The following is a 19,241-nucleotide window of genomic DNA, read 5'->3' as shown; positions in this document are numbered from 1 at the left end:
GGAAAGATTTTAATCTTTCTCATTGTTTTTCTTTAAAAAACAAACATGTATAGGCCTAGGCCTAGGTGTTTAAAATTGTCCAATTGAATATTTAGTCGAAAAAGTTTTTTGATTTTTCAATGTTGTGCCGACCGATAATATGGCTAAAAAGAAACTCATTCCAACCAACGTGTGCTATTTAGGAGTAGGCCTAGGCCTACATTAAGAGTAAATTTCCTTGGGTTATGAATTATTATAAAGATGGTATGACATGCAAGAAAGCGGAAGTAAAAATAAAATATGAAAAAAAAACCATGAATTAATATTAAAATTGGGCATGACAATTGTCAAATTTAAACCTTAATTGTGACACGATCTGGTTCATGGGGCCAAAGGAGGCATTTTTGACAATTGTGTTACTGTAATTAGGCTATCATTTTAAATTGAAAACACCAAAGGTCTAGCATACTTGGTTTTTTCATGCAGATTTTCTTGATATGCCTTAAAATAATGATCTTTTAAAATTCATCATGTACTCTTTTACAGTTTAAAACTTTTTTCATCTTTATTATAATGCTAGAACTCTATGAGGTATTGTTGAACTTATGCATTAAAGTCTCAAATTGAAATATTAACAAAAAATCAATGCTATTTTTATGCGGTAAGCTATGCCTACAAAGTGTTTTTATTGCGATCGTAATTTTTTTAATGTTTGATAGTAATATAATTAAAAATACAAATTTAGGCTAAACATAAAATAAGGACAAATCAAACAATTACAATAATAACAAAAACGGCAAACCAATGTGATACATGTTTATAATGAGTATTAAGAATCTTTTTAAAATTTACTTGAATTTCTTTGCTGTAGGCCTATCCAGTACAAGCGGCGGTCGCTATAAGCGCTTTTCGTGCAAAAAAAAAACCCACATTTTTAGTAAATGTAGGCCGATTACAAAAACGCAACACCTATATAGTATGGATGTTGGTGTTATTATTATCGTATTGAACAAACAGTAAATTCAGAAAGAATTAAAACAATTTATTATAATAACCAAAATAAAATCTATGCGTTTTCCATTAAAAAATAGGACAGGCCTAGGGCTACTTCGCATTGACTAGGCTCGCGCGTATCGGGCTGAAAAGCATCGTAAAGTTTAAAAACAAAAAAGGGCGGTTCAGAAAATGGGATAACAAAAAGTTAACACTTAGTATCTGTAACATCAAGTTTGCGGGTTTTAGAAAAGAACATCTATGAATATCAAACTGCAATATTTCACTTCAACACCGAAAGTCTCAAAAAAATTCAAAAAGTACTACAAAACATTGTGTTTTTAGAGTAATAATCACAAACATGGTCATCTATGGTTGATGAAAAAGGATGTCGACCCCAGACACGGGAAATGCCAATTTTCACTGCCGTCGTTGGCGGCGCGCTGTATTTGGAATCGCGAGAATTAGATGATCTTATGCTTGTTTTCATTGTTGAAAGGGATTCAATCATGTTTCACCATTTAAAAACTAAAAACTCGCGTCCAGCGTATCTGTGTACATGCAGACAACGCATCATTGTTCTATGGTGATGGATAACAGTGAAACATGATTGCATCCCTAAATCAAGGCGAAAATAATGGAGGTTGAATTTTAGCCATCATTAATCTAGTCATAACATAATTTGCCAAAGTTAAATAAAAGGACGTTTGTTGTTTCCGATCAAGTTTTGCACAATGGGAATTAAAAAGGAGACAAAATGACTTCATAATTACTACATTCAAATAAATTTCATTTAACTTTAATAATATAATAACATTTTCTGTATGCACAGCATTCAAGGATATAACACTGTATTGTGAAATCAACAAAACAACCAGTAACTAGATTGAAAATTTAAACTTTGTCACAATATTTTTTTTTAATTAATAGCATTTGCCTATTTATCCTTCGTAAAACTACCACGGAATTAGCCTAGCACAGAAGTCTTCTATTCGCTACTTGCACGGTTCCGCCATTATGCACTATGTGCGGGAGAGCCTCGAACTGGCAGCATACATGAATGGGAATTGAACTAGTCATAACGTTCTGTGTAAGGTTACATAATTCTTCCTTTCATGTATGCTGCCAGTTCGAGGCTCTCCCCGCACATAGTGCATAATGGCGGAACCGTGCAAGTAGCGAATAGAAGGATGACTAGTATACAGCTTTATTCAATAAGCTGCTTAATTCCTCAGTGGAGCCTCTACAGAAGTCTAACTCATGAATATCTGACTCCAAGGATACATGCATTTGCCACTTAATTGTAATCTGTTGGACTTGGGTGATATATTACAATGTTTTTGTGAAATCTAGATGTGGTTCTTACAGATATTTTGCATACATGTATGACTACAATGTACTGCTGAGAACTTTATAGTGTTCTACATGTATCTGTTGGAGTTTAAAATGCAACCAATCAATTATACATGTAAATGGTGGATTCAAGAATTGTACCTATACAATGTGTACTACCCATAATGCTCTATACACAAAATTGATCAACAACAAAATGGGGCCGGTAAAGCTTTGTGCATGCCTTTATTTCCATTGCCATAAACAGGTGCATCAAAATTATTGCTGCCTGTATGTCACAATGACATGCAAAATGTTGATACTCACCTCCATGGAATGAACTCCATGCATGCATTTTATAATTTCCCAGAATTGAAAACACCAGCTTTTCTTTTTCAATGCAATCTTATATTTTTACTGTTCTGTACAAATAAAATGTCCTCAATTTCTGCCAAAACTAAGTAAGTGCACATGGCAAGTTTTTGGAAGTTATATCTGGTAATAGATAGTACCAAAGAGATTAGACCCAAAGAGTACCAACTCAAAATTTCCCTGTGTGTAAAGCTCTGGTAAATCAGCCGTTTTAGTTTGTTGCTGATGGAGGCCAAATAGTGTACTTCAAGTGTTTATCTGCAAACCTGAAATGGAATGATACTTGGCTTCAGTGTTACAAAGGTTTGTGCATTCAGCGCTTGGTGCATATTTTTAGCACAACAGGTTACACAGAGAATGCAAACCTTAACACACTTTGAACAGGGCCGAAGTTTACCATAGGGCCAGATGGGCTCGGGCCTAGGGCCCCCCAAATCTTGGGGGGCCCCCAAAATTGCCCTGTGAGGAGTGCAACTTCCATTTTAGCTGAAAAACACCATGTTTTGGGCCAAAATAGGGTACAAAAATTGCAATTCAGCATCTATTTGGGCTAAAATTGTCCAAATTTTGGCCTGGCCCAGGGCCCCCAAAAAGGTAAATCCGGCCTTGACTTTGAATCAAAGTTTGCCGGGTTAATAGCAGAAGTACACAAATTTACACTCCATGATCGACACACAAACATGGCAGCGTCGGTACTCTTTGGTTCTACCTCATTGTATCATAGTTCATAGTTGTGATAACAAAAAATGTGATAGCATTGGCTTTTCAATCGATATCAACTTTGCAATCTGTCGATGCAAGTCGCCGTAACTGGGAAGGTGCAACATAACATTTAAAACTCAGCAGCAGAAAGATGTATATACATGTATCTGCATTATATCACTGCCTGTGGATAAGCATGAGTTTTCTTGTGCACTCCTTCCTATACATGACATGCATTGCGCCTGAGTGAACCCATTCATATCACAGGTAATCACATCCAGCTGGAGGTACATGTATATTTGTGGGGGGAAACCACACACTACAGTCAATTGTTTTAATTCTTCCATGGTCTGGATAAGAGCTGTTCATTATCCATTGCGTAGAAGAGGCAAGGTCAACAGCCCGGTGATCAAAGGGTCAAACGTCTTGTTCTCATGACTGTTGATCAGGCAATCAACGTTAACAGCGTGATTGTTTATCACTTGTGTTCACGCTCTTGGACGCTTGATGCTCAGCAGACACCGCGGAAGAATTAAAAAAATTACTAAATACATTTCAAAGAACATAAAGCCAAATATACCAGTAACAGCAGTCTCACAATTGCATACCAAAACAATTGTCATGTTCTTGTATCATAAGCACTGAGCAAAATATACTGTACTACCGTTAACTCACCAATTATTGGGTGGACTCAGTGAATTCCAGTTCAGTGGGTTTTTTTGCTTCTCACAGGGAAGTATTCTCGTATGAGTATTATGGATAGCAATTACATTTTGGTTAACCCCCTGAGCACTACCTGCCAATCCAACATTGTCTCTGATTGGTCAATTACATGATATCTTCACTTTAATCACCAATCAGAATGGAGCTTTGCAAATAATTCACCCCAACTTTTTTGTGTGGTGAAATTATTCTTAACAAAAAAATGCTGCTGATTGGTCCAATTGATAATAATAACTTCTTTTTGACCAATAGGCAGGTAGTTCTCATGGGGTTAAATCTGACTTGCGTATTTAGACCATTCATCCTCAAGGTAAGGTATTGAATGTGTCTGATCCAAAGTCTTCCTCGTCTAAAGGGCAAATGTATCTTACACATTGTCGTTGGGCAGGAAAAACGTCCTATGTGTCATTGGCCCCTGAAAATGTTTAAAGCAAAACTGCTTACGTAACCTGTTGGCAGTTTTGTTTTAAACATGTTCAGGGGCCACAAGCACATAGGCGGTTTTTCCTGCCCAATGGCGACATATACATATTACAGGTTGGTTCATTTATATACACTCAATATAAGCACAAACAGCTTGGTCACTTCTAGTTGGATTTCTCTATACAAATCATGGGCAGAGTGCAAGTCCATCCTAAGTTCAGTAGAATGTAATAGCTGCCTTATGTAACACAGCTATTGTTTGCAGCACAACCCTCTCATTGTAAATTGTTGATGTTCTGTATTACTTTTCTGATTGCCTCTTAGCTAACCCAAGATATCATCTTTATCTTTACATGTAGTTGGCATTCTTCATGTGTTATTGATCCAAAGTAAGTACTTTTATTGAAATATTACAAACGGCAGCTATTACATTCTACTTCACTTACGATAGTCTTGCATTCTGCCCACAAAATGTGTTCAGTGACGGGGAAATGGGTAAAAATACGGTGTCACTCAAACTCGGCAATAATTTGTTTGGTTTTTCTCATCTACAAGTTATCCTATAATATTCAGTTCTTGCATGCACGCTAATACTGCTACCAGAAATAGAACCTGGTCCCTGCTTTGGCTGGTGGTAGCTGGTCATCTGGGGGAATCTCCGGAATAAACACTGGTTCTGGTTTGGGTCTCACATCCTTGATTGGTAGAGGACGATCAGTTTTAACAATTGCATGCTGCAATAAAGAAAGGAAACAAGAGCTCATCATATTAAGGGTTCATTTTAGAATTTATGCTTTAAATTCATTGTACTATTTGATGACAGCATTAAATTTACCGTATTTTGTCTATTTAACTCCCCAAGGCATTCCATTTTCAAAAAGAGGGGCATTAGAGGTCATTTTTACAATGATTTTTTTTTAAATGTTAGGAACTTAGCTTCAAAATCAAGCTAAAATGACAAACTATGACCCTGGGATCAATGACTTCTGGGTCTGCGATGTCATTTACGGCAATTATCGATTGTGTGTGGACCGTGGTATTGGTGGTAAGCTTATGTACACAAGATAGCATAAAAATTTCAGCATTGTAAGGCCTATATTGATCTATTTTAGCTGAAAACTGACGGGTGTTTAATGGAAGAGGGCGTTTATGAGACTCTTATAAACGTCCTCTTCCAATAAACACCCCACCAGATGAAATACAGTAAAACTAGAAGATGTTGAACTTAACTATGAATTTGATTGCACTGGGAAGATCTACATTGTACATTATGCAGAACATGGTCAATAATTTTTAATACCTACACACACTACATGTATAAAATTGTGGCCTTTGTTAGTCCTGATATTTCAAGCCAGTGTACCTGAGCGAAAACCACTGACTGCAGATGGAGTGAAGTAAACATCTAAAAAAAAGTAACTAACCCCCTTAAATAATGACCATTATTCAAAAAACGGGCTATTGTATTACAAATGTGTTGGAAGCAGAATTTATTATTGCACATTTTGACACCTCATTTGATATGTGACCCGGCTGCACAAACGAGCCGTGAATTCCCTAAATTGTATTCTGTGTACATGTAAAAGATTGTAAACATCTCAACAAAAGTAACTACCCCCCCCCCCCTTAAATAATGGCCATAATTCAAAAAAGGGGCTATTGTAATACAAATCTGTAAAATGCGCTGGAAGCAGAATCTATTACTGCGCATTTTGACACCTCATTTGATACGATAGCCCAGAGAACAATAAAACACTGATCAATTTAATGTAGCGAGGTCCAGATTTGAAAGTTGCACTTACAATAATACAAAAACACACAGATATCATTACACAGATTTCCTTCCATTATACTGAATACAAATCAATAGAATTTACTGCAACTTCCAAATCTTGGATTACATTGATTTCAATGTATGCTGTGACGTCAATATTTAGTCATTTGGTACAAATGTACAAATGAAGTGTCAAAATGTGCAGAAATAAATTCTGCTTCCAATGCATTTTACAGATTTGTAATACAATCGCCTATTTTTGAATAATGACTATTATTTAAGGGGGGTTAGTTACTTTTTTGAGATGTTTATGAATGAAGCTTTAACAGTTTGGTATCAGTTCTATATTACATCTCAAATTTGTCCTCTTTCAACAAAAACCTTGTTCACTCCTGTTTGGGTCACATGCCAGATAATCACATTTTCAGCATTTCATCAATTTTATTTTGAAAAGCATCATTCAATACATACCTGACCAATCCGGCCGAGTTCAGGTCGCTTCCATCCCAGTTGATTTTCCATACAGGTATCAAACTTGGCCTGATGTTTTCTACATCTGTAATTTAAGATTACAACAAATAATGATATTCAACTTTAAAGATTGTTACCGCTTACGAGACAGTCTGAATTAAGCTAAATGACGTAGTAATAAAAGTATTATATAATATATCAAGATTCTGGATAACACATTTATTTCAGTATGCTTAAATTTTACATATTTCCCTCAACGTTTATAATTAGCAAGTTGAGGTCAGTGTCATCTCATCAGCAATTGATGTCTTTAGATTTGATATACATTACATATATAGCATTTACTACAGAGTGTTACTGGGCCTGCCTACTCTTGATTTGCACTCCTTGTGAATAATAAGCCAAATCGGCATTGGAAGCTTGCAATGCATTGTAGGACAGTTTTTGCAGTTTTGGGACACTTTGTCCTTTGACCTTTCAGAAAATTCAGAAATATTGGATTTTTGTACATGTACGTACAAAATATATTCTAAAATGTTTTACAATAATTAAAACAAATATAAAAAATATTAGTATTTTATAAATTAATTATTTAGTATTTTTAATGATCAACATTATGACAATAATAAGAAAATTAATAATAATTACGTAAATTTTCCCGATATGTCAGAGGTCAAAGTGTCCCAAAACTGCTCTAAAAAAACGGAAGTTAGAATGGCGATTGGGCTTATTACTATGTAGTCACACAAACATGACCTTATTATCAATTGATTTTCACCATTCACGTGCCATCCATAACAGACCTCTTTATTTACTACTTTAACATATGTCCAGATAGTGTTCTTAATTTGAGGCCTGAGTCTGCACAATATGTAGTTGCAGTTGCACACTTCATATTTTTCTCACACACTTTTATCATTTTATCAAAATAAAACCAGTCCCGTATTCATTCCATTAAGTGCCCATGCCTCACTAAGTGCCCACCAGGGTATTTTCAATTTGCTAAATGGTACCATTAGTGTTGAAGTGACGGATAGACGTCGATACAATGAAATAGCTGGGGGATTAGAAGTCCTGTGTAAACGTGCTATACATTTTCTGCATCAGAAAATCTACTAGAACGTCTCAGGACCCTTTTATAACATACATAAATTCGTCTCTAATAAACTCCTCTTAGGAAAAAAATAGGTAAATCATAGAAAAAATAAGCGCCCACCCAAAATGACTTTGTTAAGCGGCCTGGGTGCTTATTGGAATGAATATGGTAATACCATTAGGGAAATCTAAAAGCTCCTTCCCGGGATATTTGGCATGTTGCAGATGATTTTCAGCTATACCAGAAAATAAAAAATATAAACAAAGGACAAAAAGTGAACAGCTCCCACCAAATGAGCATAAAGTTGCTAATTGGGAGACCCCTACAAATGTAGCTGATGTATTGATGTACATGTTCTTTGTTTGACCCGCACCTGTACATGCCAGAAGTATGCAGTAGTATATATCCTTTGTGAATGGGGCACAACATGCACATTCTCAATGGACATATATTACTGGCTTGTTTGTATGTGTGCATGAAACACAGATCATCAACTCAGGCAGCCAGGAGGTCTTGGAACTACCAATTTATGTCTTTACACTCATTTTGTGGGAACAGGTCACATTTGTCTTTTATTTTTACTTTTTATTTTCTGGTATGGCTGAAAATGTCCTACAAGCACACCAAATATATCGAGAAGGAGCTTTAATTTTTGTGTATTTAGAGAGTCCTAATACCTATAGAGACAAATGCTAGCAATTTTTTTTTTTTATTATTAACATTTTAAATAAAATGTAAAATTAAATTTTGTATCCAAACAGGGTAACTTTGTGATTTGTGCTCACTTCACTATCTATTCAAGATTTAAAATACACTGGTTTTGTATGCATCTCTTAATATATTGAACACAAATTACAGTTGTGCCCTTTCTAAAAAATTTTTTAATTTGTTGATGTTTTTTTTAAAGGATATTCCTAGCATCAAAAAAAATGAAAAAGATTTTATTGATTTTTTTATGTCAAAACATGCAACTGGCAACAAAACCATGATTTGCACCAGAAACAACAATACATTTGTCAGAGCCATACATATACATGTACAATGTAGTAAATAAATACAAATGTAATGTACCCGGTACATAACAAATTCCACACACACATGCCAGTGATCGGTAACTTGCAGGTCTTGCTGTGTCATAAAAGCCTACCATTTATAGCAGAGGGGCCTGAATTGGGACCCCAAACGTGATCTGCAATGTCCACGACAGGTGTAATCTCTACCCTATCTATGCCCATCATGATTTTCTAGCTATGTGTAGATAGACAACACTGTAAGGTTTAAGGGGGTACTACACCCCTCGATAAATTTGTGTCTATTTTTGCATTTTTCACAAAAACTAATAACACAGTGGTAACAAAAGTTATGTATATTATAGGGGCAAGGAATGCAGTTACTACACTGAAATTTCAGTGACCCAAGACAAGCGGTTCGTTATTTATGATAAGAAAAGAGGTACCGCTAGAATGTACCTCATTTTCTATCATATATACTGAACCGCTTGTCTTGAGTCACTGAAATTTCAGTGTAGTATTTGGATTCCTTGCCCCAATAATATACATAACTTTTGTTACCACTGTGTTATTATTTTTTTAGAAAAATGCAAAAATAGTCACAAATTTACCACAGGGGTGTAGTACCCCCCGTAAGTGCCCTTGGTAATGACATTTATACTGATACCACAAAACACATGACTTACTTGACAAGCTTTTGTTCATTGTAATCCAGACAAGTCATGTACTCTGTAAAGGACTCAGCACAGTTGCCTTTCACTGTGTTAAAGAAGTCCGTCACACACCGGGTAACTTCACGCCCTTCTTTCAGACATTTCCGTGGGTCCTTCTCTTCTTCTTTGCACAGCATAAACTCCTAGAAAAAAAATTAAGCAAGATGCGTGTTACATGTCTGCAAAATCACTTATATAGTATCTGTATGATTTCGAAAAGGGCATTCTCTGACGTTTATGTTTAAGGGCAAATATTTCATCAAAAAATAGGCATCAGGGGTATACATGTACATGTAAAGTTAAAAATCAACAAAACACAACTCATAATTTCACACTGGCAGCTTTTTAATCCCCTATCCATGTGGCATGAATCATTCTATCGTGGACAATTCTTCTAATACTTGAGTGTTTGGATAAACGAACAGCTTTAGGAGGTTTCGCTGGATTGAAAAAAGACCAGGCTTGATTTTTTTTAATCAAAAAAATCAGATTTTTATGATTTAAATCAGATTTTTTTGGTTTAAGTCAATTTTTTTAATTCCAAGAACTGCTATACCCCATAATAAAGTCAAAAGATTACCAGTGGAATGCTAGTTATATGCACAACCTTACCAGGTATTTACAAAAAATCAAAACATGTTTTTACATTTTTTGTACATGTGAAAATTTCAAAGAAAAAATTTGGTAAAATCATGGGGAACAAACCTGTTGAATTCTGCACCTCGAAGATCAATTTTTAGCAATAGATAAAGTGACATCATAGAGGTATTTTAATTGTTTCCAAAAGTTGTAATAAGCATTCAGAATGAAGTAAAACAGTCAATTTAAGCAAGAAATTAACTTATCAAAAATGGTAAAAAATGGAAAAAGTTGATTTAAATCAGTGATTTAAAAAAAAAATCAAGTGAGGGATTTAAATCACTAGGGATTTAAATCAGTGATTTAAATCAAACAACCCTGCCACTGAGTCAATCCGTACTTTCAGATTTGAATATAAACCTGTCCTACCTACAACACCTCCTCTCGCATCTCCAATTCAGCAATCGCTACACTTGAAATTTGTGCAATTTTGCTAGCAATGTTTTTAAAATGGTGACTCAAATTGTAGGTTCTCTCGCATGCTCGGCAGCCAGATAGCTCTTCCGCTATGCTCCACCACAGAAGCAGAACAAAGGAGGTTGTGAAAGAGACTACATGTACGAAGTGTACGATGTACGCACTACATGAGCAGGGGAATTTCATAGTTGGTAACCCACGCTTTAGAAAGCGTGGGTTTGAAGGGTTGCCAAAATGCCTAAAAGGGTGGGTTTGGAAAATTTCTGGTTAAAATGCGTGTCCAAATATAAAGCATGGTCACTGATAAAAAGGGTGTACGTTTGAAAGGCGGCACTTGCAATCTGAAAGCTTACAGTAATTTCCGATTGAATAGCAACAAATGAAAAAAATATTGAAAAACCTGCACGTGTGACGGTCGTAGCGCGTGGGCAGCTCAATGTTTGTGTGAAACTCGCAGAACTCGTTGAAAATGTTGATTGGCATCTTCAATACATGTACATGTGACGTTGTGAATAATTAATGTTGTTGTTCAAATAAGTAAACAAAATAAATGAAATAGTAAATAAAATAAAACAAAAAATAAATAATGATAATTTAAAAAATATAGTTGAAAATGTTCCGATTTATGTTACTTCATTTTTTTATTTAAAAAAAAAATTCTAGTGCAAAAAAAATAACAAACAGTGTGGAATGTATGGTCAGTTTATTTGGTTACTACACTGCAAATTATTTGTCACCCCTGACAGTGTTCGAAATAAGCACTTATCCTCTTGTCCTCTTGTCCAAAAATCACTGGGGACAACCATATTGAGCTATGTACTTATCCCCTGGACAACCACTATATTTTACCTCCGAAAGTATGACACATTTTGGGGACAACCAAAATGTATTGAGGACAAGCAGAATTTATGCTTTAGTTATCCTCGGGATAACCTCCATATTTTCCTTATTTCGGACACTGACCCCTGAAATTTCATTTTCACCCCCATTCTGTGAGCTCGGGGTGAAAAATAGCGCTTAATTTTCATCATCAACTAATGATTAAGTTTTGTCTGCGTTAACATACAACAAATGCATGGGATATGGACGCAGATCGATCTGCCTTCATGTTCAATTGGGAGCACAAAATGAGCTCCTCGGTTGATTCTACCAGGAGTGTAAGTGCTCAAAACAAAGTTGCGCTCCTGAACAATTCCAGGAGAGCAATTAAAGGAGTATTTTGTGATCCTAGCATCCTCTTTTTATGACATTTTTCAGTACATATCCACGAAAAAAGCATATTCCCAAAATTTCAGTTGATTCTGATTTTGTGTAACTTGCGAGTTATGCATGATTATGTGTATTACACTGCTCCATAGACAATACGTTGTAATTTCGTGAATTCTGGTCCACCAGAACGAAATTCAAATTTCGCGATATCTTTGCTAAACGAATTAATCTGCAAGAAATATTTTGTACATAAACATTATGTAGCCAGAGTATTCCAGTGATATAAAAATCTCAACTTTTTTTTGAGAAAAGTGGGGGTATGAGGTAGTTCCAGTAACTGTAACTCGTCATACCTAGAGTTACAGTGCACTCTATAAATATCCTTTCCACAAATAAGAAACATCACAATATATGTGTGCTCATTTTGGGCTCTAAGGATGTAGCTGAGGAACTCTGTCAAGGACAGTTTGGGCATGCACTGATGATTTTAATCCCATTGTACCAGGGTTTGGGCGTGCGTGGATGATTTTAATCCCACTGTACTACTACTACCGTCGTTTTATCTTTTCAGTTTCTGTTTCCGTAACCGTATCCGTTTTTGTAAGTCATTGTTATTCTGAAGTGGTAGTCTCCCAGGTGTGACCAATCTTTTATTCTAGCCTTTTGTTAGTTACTGAAAATTTGAAGCTCGTGAATTTCAGTTTTCGTTTTGGTAAGTTATATTGATTTTTTACATAAAACCTTGAGATGTGCGGTTGGGTGCTAATCTAGACAAAAGAAGAGTCTAAATTTTACGGTCCTAAATTCACGGTAAATTGTACGGCTTCAATTGACTTGTGTTTGGTGTATATGCACTTACGGCTCTAGAGACGTAAGTGGCTCGTAAACATTGTCTTGCATTGAAATATATACTAACCATGTTGCCAAGTTATAAGCAAAAGTCTTTCTTATTGGCGAATAAACGAGTGTCTGAAATAGTCAAATATCTCCCAATGAGGCGCGTACAAGTGGTGATTTGGTAATCATGTTTTATATTGAAATGCAATACAACAGAATTGCATTGGAGCAAAGATAATGTATTCTATTCATTCGTACCAATGGCAAGCTAATCTGATAATTGGTTGGGCCTATATGCATGACTCGGGTTTATTTTAAATGTTTATTTTGGCAGAGCTTATTTTTAGTCATGGATCATACTGATAAATTTCGCAAGGGAGGGCCGGGGGGGGGAGGGAGATACTTGAGTGAACAAGTGAGAGTGGGAGGGGGTGAGGAAGAAAGAGAGGAGAGGAGAGACGGAAAGGCTAGAAAGAGAAAGCTCAAGAGGAGAGAGTAGGGACCGGGGAGGGAGTGGGGAGCCTGATCATGGGGGGGGGGCAGGAGGAGGGTTTATTCTAAATGTTTATTTTTGCAGAGCTTATTTTCAGTCATGGATCATACTGATAAATTTCGCAAGGGACGGAGAGGGAGGGAGGGGGAGAGGGAAATACTTGAGACTGAACAAGTGAGAGTGGGAGGGTGAGGAAGAAAGAGAGGAGAGGGAGAGACTGAAAGATTAGAAAGAGAAGAACTCGAGAGGAGAGAGTAGGGACTGGGGAGGAAGGTGGGAGACTGATCATGACTTTGAAGAATACTTTGCAACGCTTCCATACATGAAGTCAAGCGAAGGGATGTGAGGGGGCGTACATGTAGGTTGCTTATGCTTGTTGTAGTTGCTTTCTTCTTAGGTGATCTGTAACTTCGGTCTTGAATGTTGAGGTGATTGGTATGTTAACTATATGTTCAGGCAGGACATTCCACTCTTGAATTGTTCTTGGGACGTGTAGGTAACTGTGCAGATTTCGTTTGTCGCCGTATCGTGATAAGCTAGGCTGTTGTTATGACGAGTGGGGGCGGACAACTGGTGTGAGAAACGTTTGCGCCGGTATGGCAACCTGGCCAGAGTTGATTTTGTGAAGCATAGTCAACCTTGTTGCCTGCCGACGCATTTGGAGAGAATCCCATTGTAGTGATTTCATCATCTCTGTGACGCTGCTTGTTCTGCCGTAATCTCTGCAAGCGAATCTTGCTGCTTTGCGTTGGACAGCTTCCACCTTCTGTATGAGTTCTTTATTAGCGGGGTCCCAAACGCAACAGCTATACTCGAGGTGTGGGCGTACCAAAGCTTTATATGCTGTGGCTTTTAGAGTAGTTGTACAGGGGTGTAAGTTTCTACACACAACTCCAAGCACTCTCTTTGCTTTGGCTACAGCTGGGTTAACATGAACATCCCATTTTAGGTCTTTTGTAAGGTGTACACCCAGATAAGTATGAGTCTCAGTTTCTTGGAGTATGTTTTGACCAAGTTTGTATTGATGGTCTGGTTTTTTTCTAGAATGAGTTATTTTTAAAGTATAACATTTCTGCACGTTAAACTGCATCTGCCAGGTCTTTTGCCAGACATCCAGTTTATCCAGATCTTGCTGGAGGGTTTCAACATCAGAGTTGTCGTGGATGGGGCGGTACATTACACAGTCGTCCGCGAATAAACGGACCTCCGACGAGATGTTATTCGGGAGGTCGTTTATATACGCTAAGAACAATAACGCTCCGAGGACGGTGCCTTCGGGAACGCCCGATCTAACTGGCACCCACTGCGCATGGTCGCCATCCACGACAACTCTCTGTTTTCGCCTTGTAAGGAAATTTGATACCCATGTATGAGTCCTTCCAACAACGCCATAATTTTCAAGTTTGTGTAACAACCTCCTGTGTGGTACAGTGTCGAACGCCTTGCTAAAGTCCATGATGACCATGTCAACAGGGATTTGGTCATCAAGGGCTTTAGCAAGGTCATCGACTGTGAGAAGTAATTGGCTTTCACAAGAGTGGTGCTGGCGAAAGCCGTGTTGCTTACTGGTAAGAATATGATGCTTATTAAAGTGTTGTATGATGTTGCTGTGCAGGATATGCTCGAGTATCTTGCAACAGATTGGAGTTAGTGACACAGGGCGGTAGTTAGAGGCAGTGGCTCTATCGCCCTTTTTGAATATGGGTGATATGTTGGCGGTTAGCCAATCAGAGGGCAGTGAGCCAGTAGACAGTGATTTTTTAAAGATATGGGTAAGCGCCGTGTGAGTTCTTGAGCAAATGTTTTCAAAATTTTTGCAGCAACACCATCCGGGCCCGGTGCCTTGTTTTCATCTAGGTCACTGAGCAGCTTTTGGACGCCATCTTGGTGTATTTCAAAATCTGTCATTGGTGGGTACTTACGTTGGCTTGGTAAATCCACCATTGGCTCTTCATTCGTAAACACAGATTCAAATTGACTATTTAAAATCTCTGCCTTACCACCACTATCGGATATCAACTCACCGTTCTTTCTAAGGGCTTGAATACCCGTAGTGTCTTTACGCAGTTTCTTGACGAAACTCCAAAATTGTTTTTGTGACAAGAGCTGCGCACCCATCTCCAGTATGCGATCTTAGTTTCTTTTTGGATTTCTTTTCTAATTGCTCTAAATTTTTGTCTGTCAACTACACTGCCTGTTTTTTTAGCCCTGTTAAAGATCCTCTGTTTTCTCCTGAGTTTCCTTCTAATGTCTTGTGAAATCCAAGGAGTGAGGTTCTTTTTAGATGAAAATTTAAAGGGTATGTGATCATCCATAGCTTGGGAGATACCATTTTTGAACTCATTCCAATCATCTTCCACTGTGGATGATTCATTAGCAGTGACGTTTGTGCTAAGCTTAATAAGATCTTCTTTAAGCCCATTATTGTTTGCTTTATGATACTTATAAACTTTCCTTGGTTTGGTTTTAATCAGATTTGGTGAGGTAAACATGTCGATCATAGGAATGGCATCATGATCACTAATGCCAGGGGTTGAGATAACCCTTTCAATCAGCGTGGGATTGGAGGTTAAAAACAGATCAAGCAGTCTGTCTTCTCTGGTGGGCTCAGTAACAACCTGAGTGAGATTAAACTGGTCTGCTATCTCAAGGAGTTGTTTAGATATAGCGACCTCTCTACCTCCTGAAATGACAGAATTTGATGGCCAATCGATATCGCCCAGATTAAAGTCACCATCTAGGCAAATTGTCGCCCCATTTTTGGTGCTAATTCGGGCTAAAGAAGATCTTAGAGCCTCAAGATAATTTGGGTCATTGGTTTGGGGAACTCTATAAAATGCTCCTATGAGCATATCTTTGCATCCGATGAGCTGGATGCGAACCCAGACAATTTCGCACTCAGTGTCCAATTCAATCTGGTGGGTTCCGATTAAATCATTCCTAAGAGCCACAAATACTCCACCTCTCTCATCATTTGAGTCTCTATCTTTCCTGACGGCTGTGAAGTTTGATGGAAAAACTTCATTGTTGCTAATGGTTTCATTAAGCCATGACTCGGAGCCAATTATTACGTGGGGTTTGTGCGTATCAATACAGGCGTGCAACGCCTCACGTTTGGCCTTTATACTTTGGCAGTTAACAAGAAGGACTCTTAGCGAACCTACCTTTTCGCTTTTTTTGTTATTACCAGCACGTGGAGATTTAACATTTTTAACAGGTGAGGAAGACGCTTTTGGCGAGCCAATCAACAGAGTACCATCATCATTCAGAGACGCTAAACTATTGAAACTATTTGAAGTCTCAATACCAGAACTCGAGGTGCTGAATAGATGACACTCGGAGTAGTTTGGCACCCCACAAGCTTCACAAATCCATATAACCTTAGTGTTGTCCAGGTTTTCATAAGTGTGGGTCGACATCCCCATACATGCAGTATGGTACCAGCACATACAGCTGTCACACCTAATACCTTTTTGACCCCACTTTACCGCTAACGAGCAAACCTGGCAAGGGAACTTAGGTTTATATGGACCTGGGTTCACTTCAACATCATGAGCATTTATCATAAGCAAGATATGTAAATACGAAAGTACAAGTTTATTATTGGTATTTATGTACTGTGGAGAGTGCTTAACAACACTGAAATTGTGTGTAATATGTGCTGCACGCAATGTAACTTGTTTGGCCAACACCATTGACACCGCACTTTCATTGAACGAAATAGAGTGCCAGGTTGACCTTGGAAGTGCATATTGGTTGTAATGCTCCAGGTGAGAACCTAGAGGGATATATCAAACATTGACAATGAACATGTACATGTATGAAATGCATTGTAGGCGTTTAATGGGTGTGACCTATTGGAATGATTCACACCTTGACTTTCAGCAGATAAGGCATCATAAACATTGAATTTAGTTTTCAAAAATACAAGGGGGGGGCAAGAGGAAGCAAAATAGGGAGATAGACATTGATGGAAGAGCGACACTGTGGCCATGCACACATGCTTTGGGGTTCGACAGGCTCCGCTCATAAGCGGACCTTTTGTGATTTTAGGGCTTATTTGCAACGTTTTTACAGAAAAAAAGTGGACTTTGTCATTCGGATTGGCATGCATTTTGTCAAATTAATATAGATTTGCCAATGTTAAAGACGAGAGGCGCTAGGCCATTAAAAACACTGGTGTTAACATAATCTGTTCTCTCCCGATTTTATTGACATAAGCAATCACCTCTATTGAAATAAGCTGATGGGTACTTCAGAGTTAACAATGAAGTCAGATTACAGTAACTTACTGAATCCCTTGCGTTTTCGTATCTGAACATTTGAAAGACTTACGGAAACTGAAAAGATAAAAAGACCCTATCTGTCCATCGTATAAGCCTGTTACTGTACGATAATGTGGTGAAGGAATATTACACAGTCAAGAATAGGCTCCATCATTTTTTTATTATGTCTAGATCCCTCCCAGTCTCCCGAAACATCAAAACATCAAAAGCGTTGCACTAGTTTTACTTAAGACTGTCCTTTTTCACATAACGCAGACAAAGTTGGGCCAACTTGCCTAGAAATGGTCAAATTTTGGCAGGAAATATATCTCTGTGTAATCCTATGTAAGTCCCATATTACATCGTTATCGGCGATCGAGGGTTTTTTTTCTGAAGTTTGGTTGGTACCCACTAGCGTCATGCATGTGACGTGACACAGCTAAAATAATCGACCGGGGATTGTGAAAACGTCAACAACTTTCAAAACACAGAAAGCAGTAAACTTAATGGCGAGCGGTCCAAATTTTGAGCCATACAAGTTTACGTGGTGAACTAGCTGTGGATCACGAAATGCCCTTTTAATTGAGCTCCAATGATTTATTTAAAGGGGCATTTCGTGATCCCAGCCTCATCCTCCACTTTTCTCAAAAAAGTTGAGATTTTTATATCACTGGAAACCTCTGGCTACATAATGTTTATGCACAAAATATTTCTTGCAGATTAATTCGTTTAGCAAAGATATCGCGAAATTTGAATTTCGTTCTGGTGCACCAGAATTCACGAAATTACAACGCATTGTCTATGGAGCAGTGTAATACACATAATCATGCATAACTCGCAAACGCAAAATCGGAATCAACTGAAATTTTGAGAATAGGCTTTTTTCGTGGATATGTACTGAAAAATGTCATTAAAAAGAGGATGCTAGGATCACGAAATACTCCTTTAAACGAAGGACTGCACTGACTAATAATCAAGTGCGAAGGGCCTTTTATACAAGATCGTCGTACATAGTACATAGTAGCTGTGCACTTAGTCCTGTACATATCATGATATAAGAAGGTCGAGGAGCAGACCTAAACGTCCGAAGGAAACTGAGGTGCCGAATTCTGCAACCTCGCGTAAGCTTAACAGTTTCACAAACCTGATTTGCTTTTTGGCATTGTCTACCGAGATGATGAGCTCCTGCTAGTAGAGTAGATGACGTCAGTGGAACTAGAGGAACATCTAGTTCACTATCATCAGGTAATTCCTGAACGTGTGGCATGGTTTTTACTTGATTTTTATCGCCTATTCCGTCACCATTTGCAGAATGAATAGAGAGGTCGTCGGTGAACTCGACCAGAGATGACTCGACACATATCAATTCGGTCCCGATCCCGCGTCGGTCAGAATGGGGTAACTTCGGTCAGATCTTTTTTTCAAACGGCATATTTCCAAACAGTAATATTATTTTTAGTCTTATTACAAGGTGTCAATTTGTTAAGAAATATAATAGCTTATAATCTCCCATGTCCAATTTCCTCTAAATTGACGAAAAAAATAGCCTGATTGGAATATCAAAACGTTAGGAGCTGTTAGGGTAGGCCTACCTTAATTTAGCGTCGTTGATCATTTTCTTAATTCATTCCATTAACAACCGTCCACTGACATCAACAAAATTCAGACATTTTCTCAAAACATTTGTATTACTAAAGTCACAACTTTGACATTATTTGGCAATTTGAATGGGATCGAATGGGATTATTTTGACATTTTAAATCGCTTGAAATATCAAAAAGAAATAGGCCTAT

The 19,241-nt window shown here is 37.6% G+C and overlaps 1 protein-coding gene across 1 annotated transcript; it reads right to left on the bottom strand.

Moving 5' to 3' along the window:
- Positions 1-2,235: 2,235 nt before the first annotated feature.
- LOC140142028 (NADH dehydrogenase [ubiquinone] 1 alpha subcomplex subunit 8-like) lies at positions 2,236-18,804 on the bottom strand. Its single transcript, XM_072163931.1, has 4 exons — positions 18,593-18,804; positions 9,562-9,731; positions 6,770-6,854; positions 2,236-5,258 (listed from the first exon to the last, which is right to left on the bottom strand). The coding sequence occupies exons 1-4, from the start codon at positions 18,713-18,715 to the stop codon at positions 5,121-5,123; spliced, it is 516 nt and encodes a 171-aa protein (XP_072020032.1). The 5' UTR covers positions 18,716-18,804; the 3' UTR covers positions 2,236-5,120.
- Between the last annotated feature and the right edge of the window lie 437 nt (positions 18,805-19,241).

The sequence above is a fragment of the Amphiura filiformis genome, chromosome 20, assembly GCF_039555335.1.
Source record: "Amphiura filiformis chromosome 20, Afil_fr2py, whole genome shotgun sequence".
NCBI classification, from domain to species: domain Eukaryota; kingdom Metazoa; phylum Echinodermata; class Ophiuroidea; order Amphilepidida; family Amphiuridae; genus Amphiura; species Amphiura filiformis.
The sequence above is the reverse complement of the archived record's forward strand: the minus strand, read 5'-3'. Positions and strand labels throughout refer to the sequence as shown.